Below are 21,329 nucleotides of genomic sequence, written 5' to 3'. Positions count from 1 at the left end.
ATATGTCTGATTATTCAGGCCATCAGGAGTGGTTCTCTTCTTCAGACAAAAAAACTAAAGCTTCCTGCATTATCCGCCTACAGCTGTAACATCCAAAAGTATACCAATAGTTTATGTAACAAATTGAATTTGTTATTTAGTTTACCGCTCTGTAATTCATGGTGGCTGCAGCTGCGCAGTGATTGTGGTTGCAGGCTGTGACTCGATAGCTAGAAGAGCTGAAATACAAAAATCATGCACTCTCCGTTTAACTAAACCCACACTGCGAGTTCGAACGTCTATTCTGGAGGCAGGCACCACTTTTCTAGAATAACCGCAGCAACTCTGGGGCATGCCCTCTGAACGCCTCACGTTTGGGTTTGGGGTCTACAGCGATTGCTGCCTGCTGCTTGCACATTGTACAGGTAGTACTTTTTCGAGTGGGTGCCAGAAGACATTAAACCTCAATATGTGACATTAGACCTAACGTCCTAAAACTTCAAATGCAACGTTAGTCCTTACGTACAGCGGCTAACAGTTTTGCGGCATGCAGAGCTGCAGAGCAATTTCATTCTCATCGTGCGTCGAGCTGTGGGCAATGGCTTTCGACGTTCACCTTGGAGCATGACGTTAGGCCTACATACGTCACGCCTTTGCGTGCTTGCGTCACTTCCTCTCTGCTGCTCAGCAACTTTCAGCGGTAGGAGCCTAACAGAGCTGTCACCAATTTTTGCAGTGTTTTAATTTTTCTAAACTTCACCCACGATCATCATTGTCCTCATAGAAAGTTAGCTTTACTGCAGTGCAGTTTCACGTATGACCGTCAGTGAGAGGATACAAGCTTCACTTTAGTAACGCCTGTGTTTCCTAGATTCAATTGCACGCTCGCAAGCCCGTGAAGGGTGTCGGAAAGTTAAAACCATTTTAAAGGAACCATCCTTAAGACAAGTGTGGTTCATTGAAAAGCCTGCTTTGTCCCGATAAAAATGCTGTCAACGTTATCGCAAACTTCGAACAGCTAATGGAGATATTAGCGAGTTTTAGCTGACCGTGTTGCACGGTCCGCTCCGCTCCGATGGCAAGCTAGCGTGCCATTGTGCATGCGGGGCGCACTTGGCCGTGAATGGCATTGGCTCTGGTTGCGCTGAGCGGGCCGCCGATACCGGAGCGGACCATCGAAAATGGTCAGCTAAAACTCTCTATTAAAGAAAGCATACGAAGCAGTGGCAACTTCCTAGCCACTTTCCGGCAACTTTTCTATGACGTCACAGGATCTTGTTTGTGCGATTGGCAGCCACCAATGGAATGGAATAAAGACTTTATTGAAGCCCTGCAACAGACACAGTGTGTACACGGCGTCCGGACGTAGCCACTCGTCGATCCCGACGTCACCCCTACTCGGACCACCCCTTCGCTACTTGGACGCCGCTGCCCCGCAAGTGTAGGCGTTGCCCCGTAGTTTTCACTCCGGTGCTGCTCTTTGAGGGTTGCCAGGACCTGATCATGTCCTTGTCATAACTGCGCACTGCTTCTTGGATCCACGGCGGTAGGTCTGTCCTGGTTGCCGCCTCGTTTGGTCGCACTTCACAGTCCCACAGCAAGTGGGCGGTCGTGGCCCTAGCATTGTCACACAACACGCACGTGTTGTCCGTGTAGAGTTCTGGCTGTACAGTCGATCCTGCATATATCGAACCCAGATATATCGAATTATTGCATTTATCGAACAGTCCAAACATCTCCTTGGAAATCCTATGCAAAAAAAAAATTTATAGGTATATTGAATTATCGATGTATCGAACTGTTTTGCACTCCCCTTAAAGTTCGATATATCCAGGATCGACTGTATGTGCTTCATGACGACCGGGGTCATCAGTGAATTCGTCTGCAGCTGTCTGAACGTGGACTCGTCCTCCCTGGTTAGGTCGGAGACAATGAGAGGAAGGGGCGAGCGACGGCACAGTGCATCCTAGAAACGTACGACCCTCCGCTTACTGAAATACATTTATTTCCCATTGTTGTGAAATGCACACACACAAATAACCTGGCAGCCATGTATTCTGATAATATCCCATTTGACGCACTGCAGAAATATTGGAATTGCGTTTTGCCATTGCTTGCGCTTTCGCCCTCATGTAGCTGCCTCAGCGAGCAATTGGGACAAGCGATTGCAGATCCCCATCGCATCGCTCGCAAAAATCATTCCATGTGGGTATATCGCTTAACACATCACTTGAATGCTAACGTTCAGTTAACACACTGAAAATTGTGTTTTTAGTGATGGCCCATGTGACGTCACTTTTTTGCCCATGACACGTCACCATAGCGCGAAATAAGAAAGTTTTTTAATACTTTTTGCGTTTTTTTCAGTTAAAAAATGTCATTCAAGGCTGGAATAGAGCTGAGTGAAATACTGAAGCCTAGCTTTTTCAAATTAAACAATGCTGTACTTTGTCTTCAAGGCAGTAACTGCTCGCGCCTGTAGTTTTAAGAGGATTGTATCATCTCAGTAACAGCACTAAATCGGCGCTGAGACTGGCTATGTTGCAGTCGAATAAAACTAATTTTTACGCGTGGGAGCCATTGGAGCTGCTTCTAACTACTGTAGAATCAATCTGGGCCGTCACAGAGAAACTATGGCCTGGGCCTTGCATGCCCCATGTGCACGGTCACCTGCCCTTCAGGAGAGGAATTAACCAACCTTTTGGCCGGGTGAGGAGCATCGCTAGGCGGATGTGACGTCACGTTTGCTCGCAGCGCTCCCGCGCGGTATGTTTACATTTTTCCGAGTGCTGCCTACACGGCGTACGTGGCGTACGTGCCGTAGCGATTCAAGCAAGTAGTCGCGTTCGACTGCGGTCGACGGTCGACGCAAGTATGCATAAACTGGCGATGGTTGTCGCCCTGTCAGTCGTCGTTCAACAGCTCCAGCGTCTTCTGGCACAACAGCTTTGCAGTTAGCTGTGGGCGTTCAACTGTCCACCATCGGCCGACCAGGTGAGCGCTCCTTTTTGGCGGGTTTGCAATCACTTCGCATATCTCCTACTGCAAAGCTTGCTTTCTGCTCGCGGCAGTTATATTAGCGACGTTTACGAAATTCTTAACGGCGCGTTCTCACCGTCTTGCATTATTGTTGCTGTTTATGCTGCTCTGTTCGCGTCTGTCGGCGATTGCGAGCTGTTGACGGTTTGTTGCACGGCGCGGAAACTTGCTCGCATGCAAACCCGTCTCGCCCGTGGCGCTTCTTTGTCTCTTCTTCAATGTGGCGTCATTAACATCGCTTGTTATCCTATACGATTTTTCTAGGCAACGTGCCTTGTGCTAACCTCTCTTAATGTTGTAACGAAGATGAACTTGCTGTGCGATCTATACGTTAGAGCGTGACAGAACGCTGTTGGCAAGGTTTTCGTGTGCGCGTGTGGTTCGTGAGGGCGTTGTAACACGCTGCTTTAGCCTCTTGCACCTCTTTCCTGCATCTAGTACTCTTGCTTGCCAGGAGTTCCTGCCAAGGGATGCTTACTTGTTATGTGTTTTCATATGTAATAGTGAACCACTCAGCGTTCTATAACTGATGCAAATGCAGGCGGAACGACCCCGATAACAACGCAGGGCAGGAGCACTGCTTGTGTGGTCTTCTCTGTCGTTTGCCCCTTTTTTTAGTCATCCTAGATTGTTTATTTACTGCTGCCTCAACGGTGTTTCATTCCTCATGTTCCATTTCTTTCTCTTGCAGCATCTCCTGACTGCAGTCACGGTGCCCCTAGCCTGCCTGCAGCACTCATCCTGCCATTCTAGTGGGAACTGATGTTCGCAGGCCACTTGTCACAACCAAACGGGTTCCCGCCCTTGCCTGGCTTGTAATTGATGGTATACTTTAGATCCACCAGTGCGTTCTCACTCCGTGTACATTTCAAGCGAGGGTTTACAGTAACACGGTAGTGGATAGCCATGAAGACAGCAGTGTGTGTACTGGAAATGCCAGTGAAAACAAAACCAAACGATCTACAGATCTATGCCAGCTTGACCATTATAAATCTTTCAGCGAGTATCAAAGCAATGGACAGCTGGGGATATCTCGTGCACTAAATTTTGTTCTTCCTTCCGTTTGTTTTCTATTTGCTGGTATAAACTTGTGAATTGATAGTGTCATGGGTTGAGTATGCACCCTTTGAAAGGAATATGGACACCGAGGGATTGGCCCCAGCCCGGACAGCTGGTGCGGTGGACAGTTGACCCGACGAGGAGAAAGAGGACGAACCATCTTGCTCTCTGGCTGCATGCCCACTTGAGACTGTGTGCTGCTGTGTTCCCCACCGTGTGACATATTTAATTACCCCGTAACAATAGTATGAGTAAGGTAGACAGCGAACAAAGTGATTGCGTTGCTCTTGGAAATGCCTTACACGAAATAAAACTGCTTCCTGCGAGTTCGCACTGCTCAGTGCGGGGAAAAAAGGTTCCGCATAACAAATAATTTGGTGCACCCAAACCCATCTGTGATGAACATATGTCTCATTGCATGGATTATTTAAGGGCATGTTATTAGCTTTGGCAAAACAAGAAAGTGACCTCTTTGTTGTGCAGAAAACTAGTTTAGTAGTAATTTTGGCTCTTATCTGTCCAGTGTCAACAGGAATAGTAGCCTTGATGCGCGACTTTGCGGACACTTTCCTGTCACCTTCCTTCAATGTCAACACAGTGGTGGTGAAGACTCCTGGGCAGTCGAAATCGCATGATGACAGGCAGTTATATTCTACCACGAGAAGCACCCTCCACAAGCCGTGAGGCCTTGCTCTGTTTTCAGCTGGGGCTCCTTAACTGCCTTGGTCTTTTTGGGTAAAGCTCCCAAAACAAGGTGGTCTTGTCCCTGTTGGAATTGTCATGTTGATCATACTTTTCACCCACAGCTTTCCAGTTCATTTCACTTGTCTAACCCAATTCTAATGTTATTAGTGTAGGGAAATCTGGTGTCCAGCAGCTTGCATTTCAGAGGGAACCGATGTAGCAACTACATCAAGCACTAGCTGATTCTGTTGCTTAGTGCACTTTGCTGTGAGCCGTCCAAAGCACCACAAGGGGAAGCAGTGCTGGTCTTGTGTAGTGTACTACTTGGGAGCTGCAAAATTACAATGCACCTTTTATGTCGTTACCTAGGGAGCCTCAATTTTTTATGCTGCAGTGGAAATCATGCGAATGCATGTTTGTAAACGTCTATTCCACCAACAAATTCACAGCATGCCTTGACAGTAGGCGCAGTTTTATGCATCTAGATAATCACCTGTACCCATTTATCACAGGCCTGCAATTTGCACATGGTCAGATTTAAGCACCCTAAATGTGGCAAGTGTAACCGACCGTAACACACAATCTTGAAAACTCTACCTTATCAACGCGAAAGCAATACGTGGCCCATTGACTAAGAAGCCACTATCCGCTGTCTGTACTAGCACAACAGCTCCTAAATCGGCCGGCAGTGCAAAGAGTGGATTGAGTTCAAAACTTTGGGAAGAGTTAAAACCCAGGACATCCCTAGTGCACGTCCAGCACCACATCCTTGACACCACTATAGCTCAGTGGGTCTAGCTGACTAAAGGTGGACCCAGGGAGTGCATTATGACCTTAAACTGAAAAAACGTCCACAGGTACAAGCAACCCGACATACAATGAGTTTGAAATTTCTTGGCAATTCTTTAGGCCACACGGTCAAGCTACAGCACATAGCCATAACATCCCCACTCAGGTGAATTGGCCAGTCACGATGATAGCTGCTGTCAGGAGCTCATGGCTGGTTCACCAATTCCCGTTTATCTTAAAACAATGCTGCTTAAATTACACACTGGCCAACTGCACCTCATCGAGTATATTTTGCGCTACTAGCATTCTGCAGTGGCCTTGTTTAGTGTTAAAGAACTACGTATTTGATCACATGTGAAGACTGCGATTTCTGTTAGAGCATTTTGTGCTTTCAACCTGAATTGGTTGACGCTTGTCAATTCAACACTGGCTGCAAACTTTGATTGTGGTGTAATAAACAGAAAACCTGGATAGGGTAAAAATACTGAAGAGTAAATTATGCTAGGCTTATTCATTGCACAGCGTAGCTGTAAACATCAAAATTCAACTTTGTAGGTTTCACGTGGAAAAGCTCAGCATAGCTTGGGCCAGCTACGAGGGGTACTGCAGTGGAAAGCCACCTATAAATCTTTGACATGCTTCGAAATCTTGGCACGCAGGCATTTTTTTTTGTTCTACCTAAACCAATGCTTTGGACTTTGGCCAAATGTTTTGTACGGGTTAAACTGCACAATGCAATTGCAAATAAGAATTGAACAAACGTACTGTTGCGTCCCTTCGAGAATCCAGTGCTTGCCTAATATCGAAAATTGCATCCAGCATTCCAGCTATCGATTCAAGAAATGTACTTGTATGTCCAAGAGACAAGCTCGAATAAAAAGTTACCCTACTTCAACTGCATTCCTTATATTTATTTATTTGAAAATATTTAGCACGAAAACAACAAAACAGTACAAACAGGCAGTGCTGTCACTTTTCGTGCTCTCTCTCTCTCTCTCTCTCTTGTGCTTTGTTGTTCTTCCACCGTTTATTATTTTTAAAAATATGCCACATTTGCCATTTTAGTTGGTTTTATTTGTTTTGATGTTATGCTGTGTTGCCAAGGAAACTTTGTAAATGTCACCTCCAAGAAAAAAATAAGAATACCTAGCATTTGTAAGTGTATGCTTCTTGATGGATAGCAACTCTCACTATATGAAAGTGAAGCCAAGAAAACACGAAAGTCTTCACAAACACTGAAGAATGTTTATTGACATGACATCGCATCATTTGCGGGACAAGCAACAAGGCACCATAATGCTGCTCACACAAGAGTGCGAAGCATGCTCCGTGGCTAAAACCACTTGATAAAAATACAAGCAGGCGCTTAGCTGCCCCAAGGTGACCCTGAATGAAAATGTGGCATGCGCAACACTGGAAATCAACAAAAGTTATTGGGTCAGGCATAAGTGAAAAGTGCGGGCAAAAGTCGAGGGCACTTTCATGTGTTGGATGACGAGACTGCTGGCACAAGACAGGAAGGATCGAAGGGTGCTAACACAGTATTGTATGGTTACAAATACGTGCAGATTGCTACTCACTGGACCAAACGTGCTTGAAGACCCTGATTTTAAAGCAAAACTTTCTATGTCTCACCAGTGGAATATGCCATGCCAAAAAGGCATTGCAGAAAAGCCAACTTTCTCTGACAATGATAATGATCGTGGGTAAAGAAGTGCAGAAAAAAAAAAAACGCTTCCTGCAGTCAGAAACAAATCAGGACCCTCGCGGTGTGAAACCAACATCTATTCCGTGACACCATTGCAACATGGTCGAAGTAGTTTGAATCTGGATAGCGGTGCATCGAGATGCAAAATTAGACAAAAATGGTGCACCTCACATTCTAATGACGACGACAGTTGAACGCGAAGCTTTCGTCAAGCAAAATCAAGCGGCGAAGTTTCAAAGCCACTGCGATCAAAAGTCCAAACAGCATGCAAGTAAAAGTGATAGCTCAAACAGGCAACGTCCAAGCTCAGATGACAATCAAGCAAGGAATCCCTTACGAGAAAACTGAGTTAAACTGAAAGACAGGTTCTCCTAGACACCCTTCCCACTAACTTACAACCAAATTCCTTAAATGATCTCTTGCGTCCCTCCTACCCACCTAATTTAGCGAAGGCAGTGTGGGACACTCTCCTGCATTTCATATACCGACCCACTATTTTTCCCTTGCTATTTCCCACCCATACCCGTCGTGAACCTTAACTTATCACTACCCTTAAGGGGGTCTGATGCACTAGCAAGAGACCGCTGGGTGTCTACACTTCAATAAACGTTAAAAAAAGCCATTATTATCCGATGCACTAGCAAGAGGCCCCCGGGTGTTTTTTTTTACATTTCAATAAACGTCAAAAAAAAAGGCCATTATTGTCGTAAGACAAAAGCGTGCACGTTTTTTTTCCTTGCAATACAGCAACTAATGAACACATGACAGAACAAGTAACAGAGAGGAACTCTCTGGATAGGAGACTGAGCAATAGAAGAGCACAGCAGCTGCGGCTGAACCTTCCCACGCAGCTGAACAGAGACGAAGAATACGGCAAATGGACAAAATTAAGGGTTGGGAGTCTTAGTAGTCACTGTACTTTCTTATCAACCAGGCGTGTGGCTGGATGGTATAGATGAGCAGCAACGTGGGAGCTAGAGGACTGCTTGCTGGCGACACTACTACCACCCAGTAGTCTGTACTCCACAGTACACAGTAGGAGGAAACAAACTTGAAGTGGGACTGCGAAGTGCCATGATGTTACAAATGAAAAAAGTGCTGCGTGGCTGTCACAAGTCAAGGTCAATCACCCTTAAGGGGAGGTGCCAAAACCCCTTAGAGAGGATGAAGACATGACATTTGAATCTAGTGGCTAAAAATGAACCATTCATGTAGCACCCCACCGTAAAAGGGGATTGATCTTCACTCATTTTCTGAAATAAAGTTTAAAAGCAGTTCATCCAGGGCAGTTGCCACCAGCACCCTAGAGTAGTATGGTGGAAACACACCACAATCTTTGCTTTTGGGAGGTCTTTTACCGGGCTGTCTACCAAAACTCAAATTTTTTTTTCTAAGGGGGCACCCTGGTCTTAAACAAAAAAAAACATGGTTTTTACAGTTAGGACGATAAAAATTGGGTGATGCATGTGGTTTTTTATTGAAATTGTAGATATGAAGTTTGCTTCTGTGTAAAACAGCTATATTCAACTTTATTTGGCTTTTATGTTTGATTTTTTGATAGCCTTTGTAAAAAAACTGCTTGAGGGATGCAGCTGAACAAGGTACCGGTGAACTGTGCACAGATCAAGGACTGACTGCCATAAGACTAACATTATCATTATATATGGTCTGTAGCAGAAGTGACAGCTGTTTGAAGTTTGGGCCAGGACGGCAACACCAGTTTTCCTGGTTCCCATTTTCTAGGCCCAAACTTCAGATGGCTGTAACTTCTGCTACAGACCAGATAGAATGATAATGCTAGTATTATTGCACTCCTTGACTTGTGCACAGTTAACTGGTACTTTAGTCAGCTGCGCCCCTCCAGCAGTTTTTTTATAAAGGCTGTTGTAAAATCAAACATAAAAATCCCAATAAATGTGAATAGAGTCGTATTACACAGAAACAAATTTCATATCTACAGTTTCAATGAAAAACCACATGCATCCCCCGATTCTTATCATCATAACTGTAAAAATAAAGTTTTTGATCAAAAACTGATGTTCCTTTCTAACTCGAAGCTTTCTGGCCAGCTCCGGCCTCGAAGGTCAGCTGCGCCTGATCAAAAGGACTGTCACCGCGGCTTGAGCTCAAGGCATCCTGGAATGAGGACACCTCTCTGAAGCATTTCGCGCATTTAATTAAAGTTTATTCTCTCTCTCTCTTGCGACTTGAGTCAAAGTCCAAAATCTAAACTGCTTCGACCATATCAGAAGGGCGCAGTCTGACAGACAATGGTTTCATAATGCAAGGGACACTGGTTCCATTATGACCATGGAAAGCGTTTCTTCTTGAGGTGCTTTTGCTTATCATCCTCATCGCTTTGTGAAACTCACTGTGTAAAGTTAGCTTTCCTGCAGTGCATTATGTAGACACATTGAATGCAATCAGTGAGGTCCTGAAAGCTTCACTTTAACAACAGGAGTTACGTGCTCGTCAAGACCCTTGTCTCACAGCAAACTTCTCTTCACCAGCAGGCACAGGCTAGAGCCCAGTCAGCAGGTGCTGCAAAGACATGATGAGAGTATTTAAGCACAAACCTCAAGATGGAAAGGAGGCGGAGCGAAGAGCAAGAAAAATGCATCAGGAGGAGACTGCAAGCTCTGGGATGAGCAAGCTAGGTGTGGTGCTGTCAGGACACTGATGTCGCAGCCCAAGCCTGGGAACAAGCAAAGCAATAGCGCAGTTGTTCCAGCCTCCTCTGGAACAGTGATTCAGCTTCTCATGACTACCATCTTAGCGACCATGACTGCTCTAAAAAATTTGTCACAATAGCAGTGAACCTTTCAGAAATACTGGACTGCAACCCAATAGATGGTATTCACTGAAAATTTCAGAGGGAGATTTCTTCACCCGACAACACTGGAAACCACCACGTCTGTGCCTGCGCATTGTGCCCACACCTCGCAGAAAAAAGAAAACCTCAGTGCATATCGTCTGCACCACTTCAACCTGATTGTCGGCCTTAAGTAGTAAGAGAAGACCTATTAATTGCACTCAAATTACGTGGTGGTGCTCTCCTTGCCCTCAAGAACTTTGCATCACTGTAGAGTGAAACTGCGGCTATGAACGAAAGCGACACGGCATGCCAGAGGCAACGCCGCAGTCGCCTGCGACTGCCGATGTTGACACAAGTGTCGTTTAATGCACAGTTGAAAACAAAAACCAAATATTGCTTTCGAAGAAATGCTTTATGCACACGCCGATTTATATTTATATTCTATATTTATATTAAATGAATCCAGTGCATGTGATGCCATCTCCCGAGTTGTGCCATGCTTGCACCGCTCACCCCTTGCTGGTAGCCATGTGCTCGTACCGTGGTCAACCTCAAGTCTTCACCCCTTTTCTTTGAAATCCTTTGTGTGCACGCACAACTCACCACATGCTGTCGAGAAAGAAGAAATAAAAACGTGCATCACTAGAAAGCATAGCTGCTACCCCAGCAACAAGTGGAGGGGGCACCCTTTTGTTTGTTTTGCCCGAGACGACTGCCTAGAATGGCGGATTACCAGCCCGCGCATGTGCAGGTTGCTAATAGAAAAAGGTCCATTACCGCAATCTCATGGAGTCCGACGTATCACAGAAGCTGCGGCACATACATGGCGGTGCACACACAGGGTCGCCCACTTGTGGGCCACACCAGTGAATACAACCTATGAAGTGCTATACCCACCACCGATATAGCATTATCTAGGTGCAGTCAGAAACACTTTTTTATATGTTTACACGTACTTTCAAGCGTTCGGAGGGTCAACATGGCTGCTTGTCACTGCTTCTGACCGATCATCCATGGGCCGATCCCACCAATCTGGCTGCCACAAATCACAGTAATAACGCGGAAGTCTTCAATTGTGGGCCGGACTGACACACACGATTCGCGCCAGGGCTGTCAAGCTGGCGTGGCAACTTTCTGATCGCGGCATTAACACGCCACAGTGGTTCGAACACTTGCCCAGTACGAAGGTAGCTATTTCTGTCGTCGTTGGTTTGTCGCATAATGCACGCTTTACTGATGTTAAATTTAAGTGCAAGACCTGGCAAGCTTCCCTAGCTCGCCCAGAATTTCTCGATACGCAACTCTGAGCTGACGTGTGAGCACGTCTGTTTGTCGTGTGGTTCCTTGTTAATGAGCCAGACCATGCAACTGAATGGTGCGAATGCAGATTTGATGCTTTCAGAGCGTTTCACTTCTTTCTTCGATCATCAAGAGAGAAACTGTCAGTAATGCTCGTAGAAAGACGGGGCGAGTCAGAAATGCTGCTTGGACACTTCCTAGTACTATATAAATAGTGTACTTAATCTTCCCGAGAGCCAAAGCATCATTTTAGGTTGTAGTGAAACAGACCAGAAAACACCCCTGCCCTTTTTCTTGTCCTTTCTCTTTGAAGCACTCCTTTGTTTATCTATTGAAAACCAATTTGTGCAGCGGCACACTTCATTAGTTATTTGTGTATATGGCTAATTTTTTACATTTTAACATTTATATGTTCTCATTGTAGTATGATACTAATCTTGATCAGTGCATTTTTGAAGCAGAGGTGGTTTTCTTCAGGTGGCAGTTCCTTTTCTCTACAAAAAAGTGCTTACTGTAAACAGGATCAAACAACAAAAAAGGAAATCTGTTTTAAGTAAGGAGGAAAAAGGTTCACGTCAATTTATAAGGCTGAGACAAAGATTATGGCACTCACTACACGTGCTGCGGTTCCCGTAGGGCTAACAAGCGATTTGCAAAAAACTGGACAGCACTTCCCATGGTGCGGAAACCGAAGATGTACTCCTGCAATTAAAACACCGAATTGTCGCTGCCCCTTCAAAGGTAGATAAGTGAGCCATTTTGGCACTTGATCTTTAGAAAGCTTTGATCGTGTATCACGCCAGGCTATTTTGTGTAACATTGCCACTTTCACTCCGGGTCGCCGCACATACAACTATATCCATAACTTCCTTTCGAACCGCACGGCTGTTATTCAGCTCGGTGACCTACAATCCGACACTATCCATTTCCCAACCATTGGCACGCCTCAAGGCGCAGTATTATCCCCACTCCTATTTAACATTGCCCTAATCCACCTTCCCAGTAAGCTCGCCGCGATCCCTCGCTTACTCCGCAGCATATACGCCGATAATATTACGCTGTGGACCACCAGAGGAAGCGACTTTCAGATCGAGGAGGTTCTCTAACAGGGAGCTGACTTAGTTACCGCCGCCGTGCAAGTTGGGCTTGGATGCTCACCTGAAAAATCTGAGCTTTTAATCCTCCACGCCAAATCAACCGGCAACCCAGCCCAGACACCCACCATTGAGGTCCGGATTGATGGTAGGGATGTTCCCCAAGTGGAAGTCCTGAAAATGCTTAGGCTCTGCATACAGCGCAATTGCGCAAACATCAAGTACCTAGCACAGCTGAATTCTCCGGTGAATCAGACGATCGGCTTCATCCGCAGGATTGCTGCCCGCAACAAGGGGCTCAAAGAAACGGAGCGTATCCGGCTGATACAGGCATTTGGGCTCAGCCTTCTCACTTACTCCCTCCCATATCTCTTGCCCTCACGTACCGAACTCTCTAAAGTCAACTGCCTCATTCGAAGACATAAAAAACGGCGCTACAAATCCCTCAGAGCACTACCACTGCCAGACTCGAGAAACTTGGCATTTACAATACTGCGGAGGAACTCATTGAAGCCCACCTTATCGGTAAGCTAAATAGGCTCTCATCCACCCCCACCGGTCACACTCTCCTTGTTACTCTTAACCTTAAAGCCCCTATCCTCTGTGATGACAGGCTCCCGGTACCAGCCGACATTCATGGCTCCCTCACTATCCACCCTTTACCGCGCAATATCACCCTGTTTTCAACAAGCAGCGTAGGGAACTACGAGCACAAGCACTTACAGAGAAATACCCCGTCCACCCCACTACGGTTTACGTGGACGCAGCTTGCTATCGATGGCAGGATGCATACGCTGTCGCAGTAGTAATCAACCATCCCAACACTCCTCCTCTTAAATCCCTAACAGACCGCACCAACTGACCCGCTGAGGCGGCAATAGGTGACCGGTAAAAAGCGCAAATGCTCATGGGTGCATTGTCTGCTCCCGCGGAGTTCTGTTACTTCCGGTTCGAGAGCTCTCCTCGCCTCCCATACGCCAACGGCTTTCACGCGCGCTTGTGCTTGTTGTTTATCTGTTTCCACTGAAAAAAAAAAAACGCTCATGCATCGCACATTTAAAGGGGTCCTGAAATGCCTTCCGCCGATGCATGGATGTACATGTAACCAAATAAAGCAATGTATTAGTAATCTCCTCCTGCAAGAATTTTGTTAAAGCGATCAGTATTAGCTGAGAAATCGTAAATCAAAAACCGCGCATTATCGTCGCGCCGTATTTCCTCCTCCTTTCAACTGTTTCTTCGCTGTTGGCCTCCCCTCCCATGATGCTCCGCTCCTCAGCGGTGACGAACTTCCGCTATTGCGCTCCCACAGACTGCCGTCTGCTACGGGCCAGCTCTTTCGGCTTTTTCATCTTTGTTGCCCCCATGGACACTCCTCTAAAGGCTGGAAAAGTGAACGAAGGACCTGACCGCATGTGTGCGGCCTGGCCTTGCCCTTTCGCGGTGTACGTAGCTGCCGTTGGTATCGGCGGCGAATTCGCAGCCGCGCGGGGAGAATCGTGCGCTCGTTCCCTTTGGTGCACCGCGCACTGTTTATCCAAAAAGCGCGGTCTCAGATGTGACCCCGCTGGTGCCGGGTGTTATTTTGCGGCGGTTGTAATTCCTACTACCGGCGGCATGTGAAAAAGGACATTTTAAACCGACACAGAACCCGTGCACAAAACGCGCCGGATTGGATCGCTTTATCAGCGGCGATGAACGGGAAGGCGCAGAGCAAACCAACGCCGCACTCGATCAGCGAGAACCCGTGTTCTGACAAGCTGCACCCATGTGTTGCATTCAACACTGACGGGAAAGCGTATGTTTGCACTTGTTTGAATAGTCGTAAAATCTCCAAACACTCCGGCACTCCGATAGCAGATGAGCCGGCGAGACATTTCGGAAAACATTTGACAGATGGCGCCGTATGCATTAGTGTGTCGCTACGCAAAACTGATTATACGCTCTACCGCTCTACTAAAACTCCCCTCGCAGTGTTTACGTAGCGGGATGCAAAAATTTAGCGTTTAGCGTATGCAAAGGCCACAAACGCTGTACTAAAACTCTATTAGCAGCAAAATAGCGTGCGTATGTGAGGCCGCTTGCGTTTACAAAGCTGCACGCCGAGCGCGTACGTTTCAAACCTAGTGACTGGCAAGCACAGTGTAACGTAGTCAGATATAAACCGTATGCTCAGGCGATAAGCAAGAGCTTGTTTTATGTGATTGCGCATAAAGGCTCGTTCGCACTTGCGACGAAAGCGAGTGAAAGCGGCAGGAATTCCGTCGCTTTGTCGCGCGACGATCGTTTTTGTCGAATGGTCGGGACAAATTTTCGTCACGCGACAGAATTTCCGTCGCATTCGCTCGCTTTCGTCGCAAGCGGGAATGGAAAGTTCTGCCGCTGCCGTCTGCGCCGCAGCTCGGAGGTAACCACGCGATCTGCTCGGGCCGAACGAACGCGCACACTCCCGCACGGCAGCGCCCCAAGCTGCAGCCGGCCGCGTACATCGCTGCCGGCGCCCGCCTTTGAGCCCGCCCTCGGCACACTAGCCAGTATATTTCAGGCATTGTAATGGAGGACATATTTTTTGCTTCCGATTAACCTAGTTCTTTGCCCCTGTGTTTTTAAATACGTGAATTGGTTAGCACGTCGTCCTCACGCAGCTCTGTATCGTCGTAGCATCGCTGATTGTCCGAACGAAGCTTGCAGCTAAGCCAATGCAGTGGCCGAAGCTGTGTGTGTGTGTGCATCGCCTCCTGTGTGTTGTGGACGCGTTCGTTTCGCGATGAAATGCGACATTGTACTTCTGCGGGTGGATAGTGCTTCCCATGGTCTGGATTATCTTTCTCGAACGACGTACGACTCAACCTAGCATGGGGTATGTGTAGTGTGCCTGGCTAAAAGCCTTCTCGCTTGCGCGCCAGAGTTGTGACTTGCTGTTCGTCCACGCGAACCGGGTGTGAGGTGAGTGCCGAATTTACGACGGGCAGGAGGAGGCAACCCATCGTCTGTCAATCGCGGTTCAGACTTGCAACGCATGTTGTGACGTTGCGTTCGTTCGAAACGCATCTCTGGATTGTTTTGAAGTTGAATAAAATGTACGCGTCAAACCCTGGCATTCGGCTCAGGGCGTTCTCTGCGATTGCACCAAATAAGTGTCACGGGGCTTTCTTTATGGTACGTACTCATGTAACATAAAATCCCATACCTGCCAGATTTGGCCGGGATGGCATTAGGGAGATCTTACCGGAGGGGGGGGGGCAACAACAGAATGGGTAACTTTACACACATTTTTTATTTACTTACAAGATAGCAAGAAATGAACTGTTGCTTCGCCCAAACTACCAACAAGGTACACCACTTAAATGTTCGACATTGCTAACGCCGCCCTTTTCAGAAAGTCCTGGAAATAGTACATACTGCAAGCGCAATACAAAACAGCAGGAACTGAACTGTTTTGTTGTTTCGTGTAAACTAACAAGCTACACCACTGGAGACTTGCTAAACCTTCAGAATGGTCGTGCTCGTGCTTAAATGAAAGTTGCGGCGGCGCTGCGTTTCTATAAACAGTAAACTAACAATGGGACGAACAGGTTCACCGCCTGCACATGGCCGACTACACTTTTTAAGCACTTCACTGATAACGATGCCAAATGGTGTCGGGTTGGATTGTCAGGTATACCTCCGGCGCATTGGGGCCATACTGGGAAAAGGATTAAGCCGAAGACGGGTGCATTTTCGGGAGATTTTTGTTTCGGTCGTACAATCGTACAAAACCATGAAAATTCGGGAGTCTCCCGGAAAATTCGGAAAACCTGGCAGGTATGAAATCCATGTCGTGCTATGGCCGTGTTGCATTCAATACAAACGGTTAAGCGTTTGTTTACACTTGTTTCGTTTGTCGTAAAATGTCCAACACTCCGGCACTCCGCTGGCAGATCAGCGGGCGAGCCGATGCTGAGCAGACGACTCATCTCTTTGCCGGAAGTGCGTGAAAAAGCCGCCCAATAGCAGGATGTCTAGCTCATGACGAACATATGGGAATCGATGATGTAGACATGTGAAGATGGCGGCGTCCAAAAACACGAAGGGAAGGGTGAGAAAAAAGCGACAAACTTTGCAACAAAAGTGTGAGCTTTCCGCTGCGCGTAAAAGAGTAATACTTGGCACAGATGATGTTGACGACCCTATCTAACGATTGCGCTACTTCATTTAGTGTGCTCAAAATGCCTTTCAGGGCCCCTTTAATGTGTAACAACAATGAATTCTACTCGGGGCTTCTCTGAAAGGTTAGCACTCTGACAAATAAACAACACGCACACACGCGCGTGAAAGCCGCCGGCGTACGGGAGGCCAGGCGAGATCTCGAACCGGAAGTGGCTGGAGCAGACAACGTACCCATGAGCCTTTGCGCTTTTTACCGGTCACCTATCGCGCTAGCCCTTACACATAGGCCGCCCCCTATCACTATCATCTCGGATTCGAAAACGGCCATTCGAAATTATGCCAGAGGCATGATCTCGCCCCTGGCGCTCGGAATTCTCTTCAAAAATCCTCCTACCATACAAATAAAACTGATCTGGACTCCGGCCCACATGGGCGTGAGGGGAAATGAGGCAGCACATAGGGCCGCTCGAGAGCTCACCGTCCGAGCAGGCCCTAGCCTCGAACCCTTTCACGGAGCCCTATCAGCTCGGGACAGTCTCTTGACCTTCCAAGACATTACGGCACATTACCGCCTCTCACGCCGCCAGCTCCCCCCCGCACACCCGGATTTATCCAACAGGGAAGAACGGCTATGGCGACTGGTGCAAACCCATACCCTCCCATGTCGCCACCACCTCCACCGTATTTATCCTTCCGTCTACCCCTCCACCAACTGCACGGCCTGTGGAGCAGTGGAAACACTGGACCATCTTCTTTGGAACTGTCCCCACAACCCCTATCCTCTCTTAGCAGACGGTGGGCACTGGGCTGAGGCACTGGGCAGCTCCGACCTGTCTACCCAACGGGTGGTCACGGCGAGGGCTGCTGCGGACACCGGCACGCCGGTCACCACGTCCCCTAAGGGGCCTTTAAAGGCTCAATAAAATGTTTGTCCTCCTCCTCCCATGGTGCGGTCACATGCGGTTCTGCACAGATGGCATCTGGCCCCATTTTGTCTGACTGGCAATGAAAACTGCCTGCTTCAAAATAACAGACATCTTTTAGCCACATTTATATTCAGACAAAAAGTGTTGTGCAGCCATTGCATGTAATGTTGCCTAGTATGAAAAATTGTGCTCAACAGGTTTCTCAGGAACGCTGGTTTCAAAATTGCATTGTGCCATAGGACAAAACAAAATTAACTATAAATGAAAAACATCACAACAAAAGTCCTGAGTTTTGCCATGCATATTTTTGTGCTCCTCTTGTATCATGTTTACAACCAACATAGCCATACTGTTAATTACATTGCACCTTTGGTCTCATAGGTCACCCAGAAAGGAAAACAACTGAAGTCGAGGAAGTAGTGTAAGGAAAATTCACTTTATATTGTAAAACAACAACAGTGTTAATGTATTCTTGAAAGCGTAAGAAACAACAGCCTCGCCTGGACCTTTTGCAAATGTAAAATAGTTTCTTCTTGTCTTCTTTTTATTTTATGGTGAAGGAATGGGGCTGCTTCTTTTCCTGCAGCTTGTTAAGTTGGCCATTTTTTATGTGATCAGGTATTTAAGCATTCAGGAGTAGACGTGTCCTGATCAGGTATATCTTGAGTCCAACTGAGTAAAGCGTATTCTGATTTTTATCATGCTAAGGGTCATATTCCGAATGCTCCCCATGAGCACAAACGAGTTGCAGTGAATGAATGAAGATAGCACGGAATTCTTTTATCAACACGTAAATGCCTAAGACTAGTTCACATACTTGAGCAAATCACAAGCACGACATAAACTTAATGCGGTTGCCCAGCAGTTGGGCAACACGCCACTATTTAAACTAAATGCATATGCTACTTGATAGTTTCCCTCCAGCTTAGAGACTGCCTTTTCCATGTATTTTTTAGTTCATAAATATACGATAGAATGCTTGGCTGCAGCAGCTCTCATAAATTACAAAAGGACAAGAATAAGATGGGCATTGCTTCTACAGGTGATCCCTTTGTGTCATTCCTGACATGAAATAGCCAAGTGAATCTTTGGACCCTGGTAACAAACTGTTTCAAAGCACAGTGCAAACCGTGATGAACAAACAGCATTGCGTCAGGTGCATAGCCTGCGACACTGTGCAGCTGAAAATATCTATATGTCTTTCTGCTTCATTTTCCTATGTCTACATATGCAAAGTGCCTTTATTAACAATAAAAGCAGGGCGGTAGGAGGGGTGTAAAACGTTTAAAGAGCGCACTGCAAAATAATGTGACACGCTTTTTTTAAACATTATGTATGAGCTGCCTCACGTAAGAGGCATTTCTTACAACATTCTTAGCCCTGTATGGCTTTCTCACACAGCTTAGATGTCGTGCGAAAAAGGCAACTTAGCCTAACAGCTCAAGGCGAGGTAGGTGCACCTTCTCCCGTTTGCACTCAAGAGTTTACATGAGAAGGCATTAAGTAATTGCATCATAATCGAGTAAACTGAGGTCACTTCGCACTATGAGGCACAGGGCAGTGTGTTAGACCTCTCACTCAAGGATCTTTAGCGTAAACCAAGACATCGTGTACAGAAGGTTAATTTTTTTGGCTTTATAAATTCAATGCAGCCCCGGCAGCCAAGAATCGAACCCAAGACATTGTACATCCCTGCAGCCATAGGAAACCATGTGAGATCTGAGCAATCTGGCACCTGAGAAATCTCATTACGATGAATAAAGCTACCGTGCGATATTACTTAGTGTTTACAAAAACCAAGGATAGACAGCATAGGGGCACTAGATACATCCTTGCTTACACAAAACTCAAAAGTAAAATTAAAAAATATATATATATGACGCAGGCATCCGAGGCACGGCATATCTATGGTGTTGACTAACACCATGTACTGTGCCCTGGCCGACCACGTAATTTATGTTCCTGCCTCCACTGGAAGCTGGAAAGCACTGTAAACGGCCCTGTGGTCAGCCATAACCCATTACACGCCCAAGACTACAGTGCAAACTTTGTCGTGACGGAAACCACGTACGGTGCTCTTTGCACGAAGGTCACGCCAGCCCACCTCATAGATTGTGATATATCGGTAGTGCATATAGTAACAATTTCTGGTGGGACTTCACTAGGTGGCATCATCCATAAATTTTCAACAGTAAAAAAATGAAGGTAGTAATTAAGCAGTGCATGAGCTATCCCTACCTCTTCATTGTTTCACTAGTTACTGAAAGACTTGTATTTGAAAATGTCAGGCTGGAATGGATGCATAGACCAGGTTGGTTTTTTGACATTGGCATAAATAACTAAACTTGATTTTTAGTACACACGCTGCTGTCTTCATGGCTATCCACTACCGTGTTACTGTAAACCCTCGCTTGAAATGTACACGGAGTGAGAACGCACTGGTGGATCTAAAGTATACCATCAAATAGAAGCCAGGAAAAGTCGGGAACCCGTTTGGTTGTGACAAGTGGCCTGCACTAGAATGGCAGCCCCCACTAGAATGGAAGGATGAGTGCTGCAGGCAGGCTAGGGGCACCGTGACTGCAGTCAGGAGATGCTGCAAGAGAAAGAAACGGAACATGAGGAATGAAGCACCGTTGAGGCAGTAGTAAATAAACAATCTAGGATGACTAAAAAAAGGGCAAACGAAAGCGAAGACCACACAAGCAGTGCTCTTGCCCGCCCTGCGTTATCCGGGTCGTTCCCGCTGAATTTCCATCGGTTATTGAACGCCGATTGGGCCCACTATTAAAGATGAAAACACATAACGAAGTAAGCATCCCTTGTCAGGCACTCCTGGCAGCAAAAGTGCTGGATGCAGCAACGAGTGCAACAGGCTAAAGTAGCGTGTTACAACGCCCTCACGAACCACACGCACACACGAAAACCTTGCCAACAGGGTCCTGTCACGCTCCTAACTTCACCAACAGATCGTACTGCAAGTTCATTTTCGTTACAATATTAAGATCGATTAGCACAAGGCACGTTGTCTAGAAAAAGCGTCGAGGAAAACAAGTGATGTTAATGACGCCACATTAAAGAGACAAGGAAACGTCATGGGCGAGACGGGTTTGCAATGCGAGCGAGTTTCCGCGCCGTGCAACAAACCGTTAACAGCTCGCGATCGCCGACAGACGCGAACAGAGCAGCATAAACAGCGACAATAATGCAAGACGGTGAGAACGCGCCGTTAAGAATTTCGTAAACGTCGCTAATATAACTGCCGCGAGCAGAAAGCAAGCTTTGCAGTAGGAGATATGCGAACTGATTGCAAACCCGCCAAAAAACACTCACCTGGTCGGCCGATGGTGGACAGTTGAACGCCCACAGATAACTGCAAAGCTGTAGTGCCAGAAGACGCTGGAGCTGCTGAACGACGACTGACAGGGCGACAACCATCGCCAGTTTATGAATTCTTGCGTCGACCGCATAAATCGAACGCGACTACTTGAATCGCTACGGCACGTACGCCGTGTAGGCAGCACTCGGAAAAATGTAAACATACCGCGCGGGAGCGCTGCGAGCAAACGTGACGTCACATCCGCCTAGCGATGCTCCTCACCCGGCCAAAAGGTTGGTTAATTCCTCTCCTGAAGGGCAGGTGTGCACGGTCATGGTGGTCATGGCACGGTGCACCCCTCTTTGTAGTAAACAAAAAGTAAGCGGATTGGTCAGACTTAAATACCCAATGTATTCAATAAAACTTGAAATTTAAATAAAATTGACATTATTTACAGCTTTTATTAACA

At 46.7% G+C, this 21,329-nt stretch overlaps 1 protein-coding gene across 2 annotated transcripts; it reads right to left on the bottom strand.

Annotated features, from left to right (window-relative positions):
• Positions 1 to 6,900: 6,900 nt before the first annotated feature.
• Positions 6,901 to 21,044, bottom strand: LOC144148154 (uncharacterized). 2 transcript variants are annotated; one of them, XM_077679736.1, is made up of 4 exons: positions 20,875 to 21,044; positions 20,000 to 20,137; positions 10,587 to 10,682; positions 6,901 to 9,799 (listed from the first exon to the last, which is right to left on the bottom strand). In XM_077679736.1, exons 1-4 carry the CDS (start codon positions 20,977 to 20,979, stop codon positions 9,779 to 9,781), a joined length of 360 nt encoding a protein of 119 aa, XP_077535862.1. In that variant the 5' UTR covers positions 20,980 to 21,044; the 3' UTR covers positions 6,901 to 9,778. The 2 variants fall into 2 exon arrangements, with proteins under 2 accessions (XP_077535862.1, XP_077535863.1); XM_077679737.1 differs by lacking the exon at positions 10,587 to 10,682.
• Positions 21,045 to 21,329: the final 285 nt, after the last annotated feature.

The sequence above is a fragment of the Haemaphysalis longicornis genome, unplaced genomic scaffold (assembly GCF_048455015.1).
Source record: "Haemaphysalis longicornis isolate Haplotype H1 unplaced genomic scaffold, Haemaphysalis longicornis Haplotype H1 scaffold_796, whole genome shotgun sequence".
Taxonomy (NCBI): domain Eukaryota; kingdom Metazoa; phylum Arthropoda; class Arachnida; order Ixodida; family Ixodidae; genus Haemaphysalis; species Haemaphysalis longicornis.
Note: the sequence above shows the minus strand (reverse complement) of the source record. Positions and strands in the feature narration are given on the sequence as shown.

Bases quoted from the DNA above. Each gene is read 5' to 3' on its own strand.
- LOC144148154 (XM_077679736.1), bottom strand. From the start codon at position 20,979: ATGGTTGTCGCCCTGTCAGTCGTCGTTCAGCAGCTCCAGCGTCTTCTG. The intron at 20,138-20,874 runs GTGAGTGTTTTT...TTTCTCTTGCAG, and splicing joins GTCCACCATCGGCCGACCAG to CATCTCCTGACTGCAGTCAC. The intron at 10,683-19,999 runs GTATACTTTAGA...CTTTCTCGACAG, and splicing joins TTCCTGGCTTCTATTTGATG to CATGTGGTGAGTTGTGCGTG.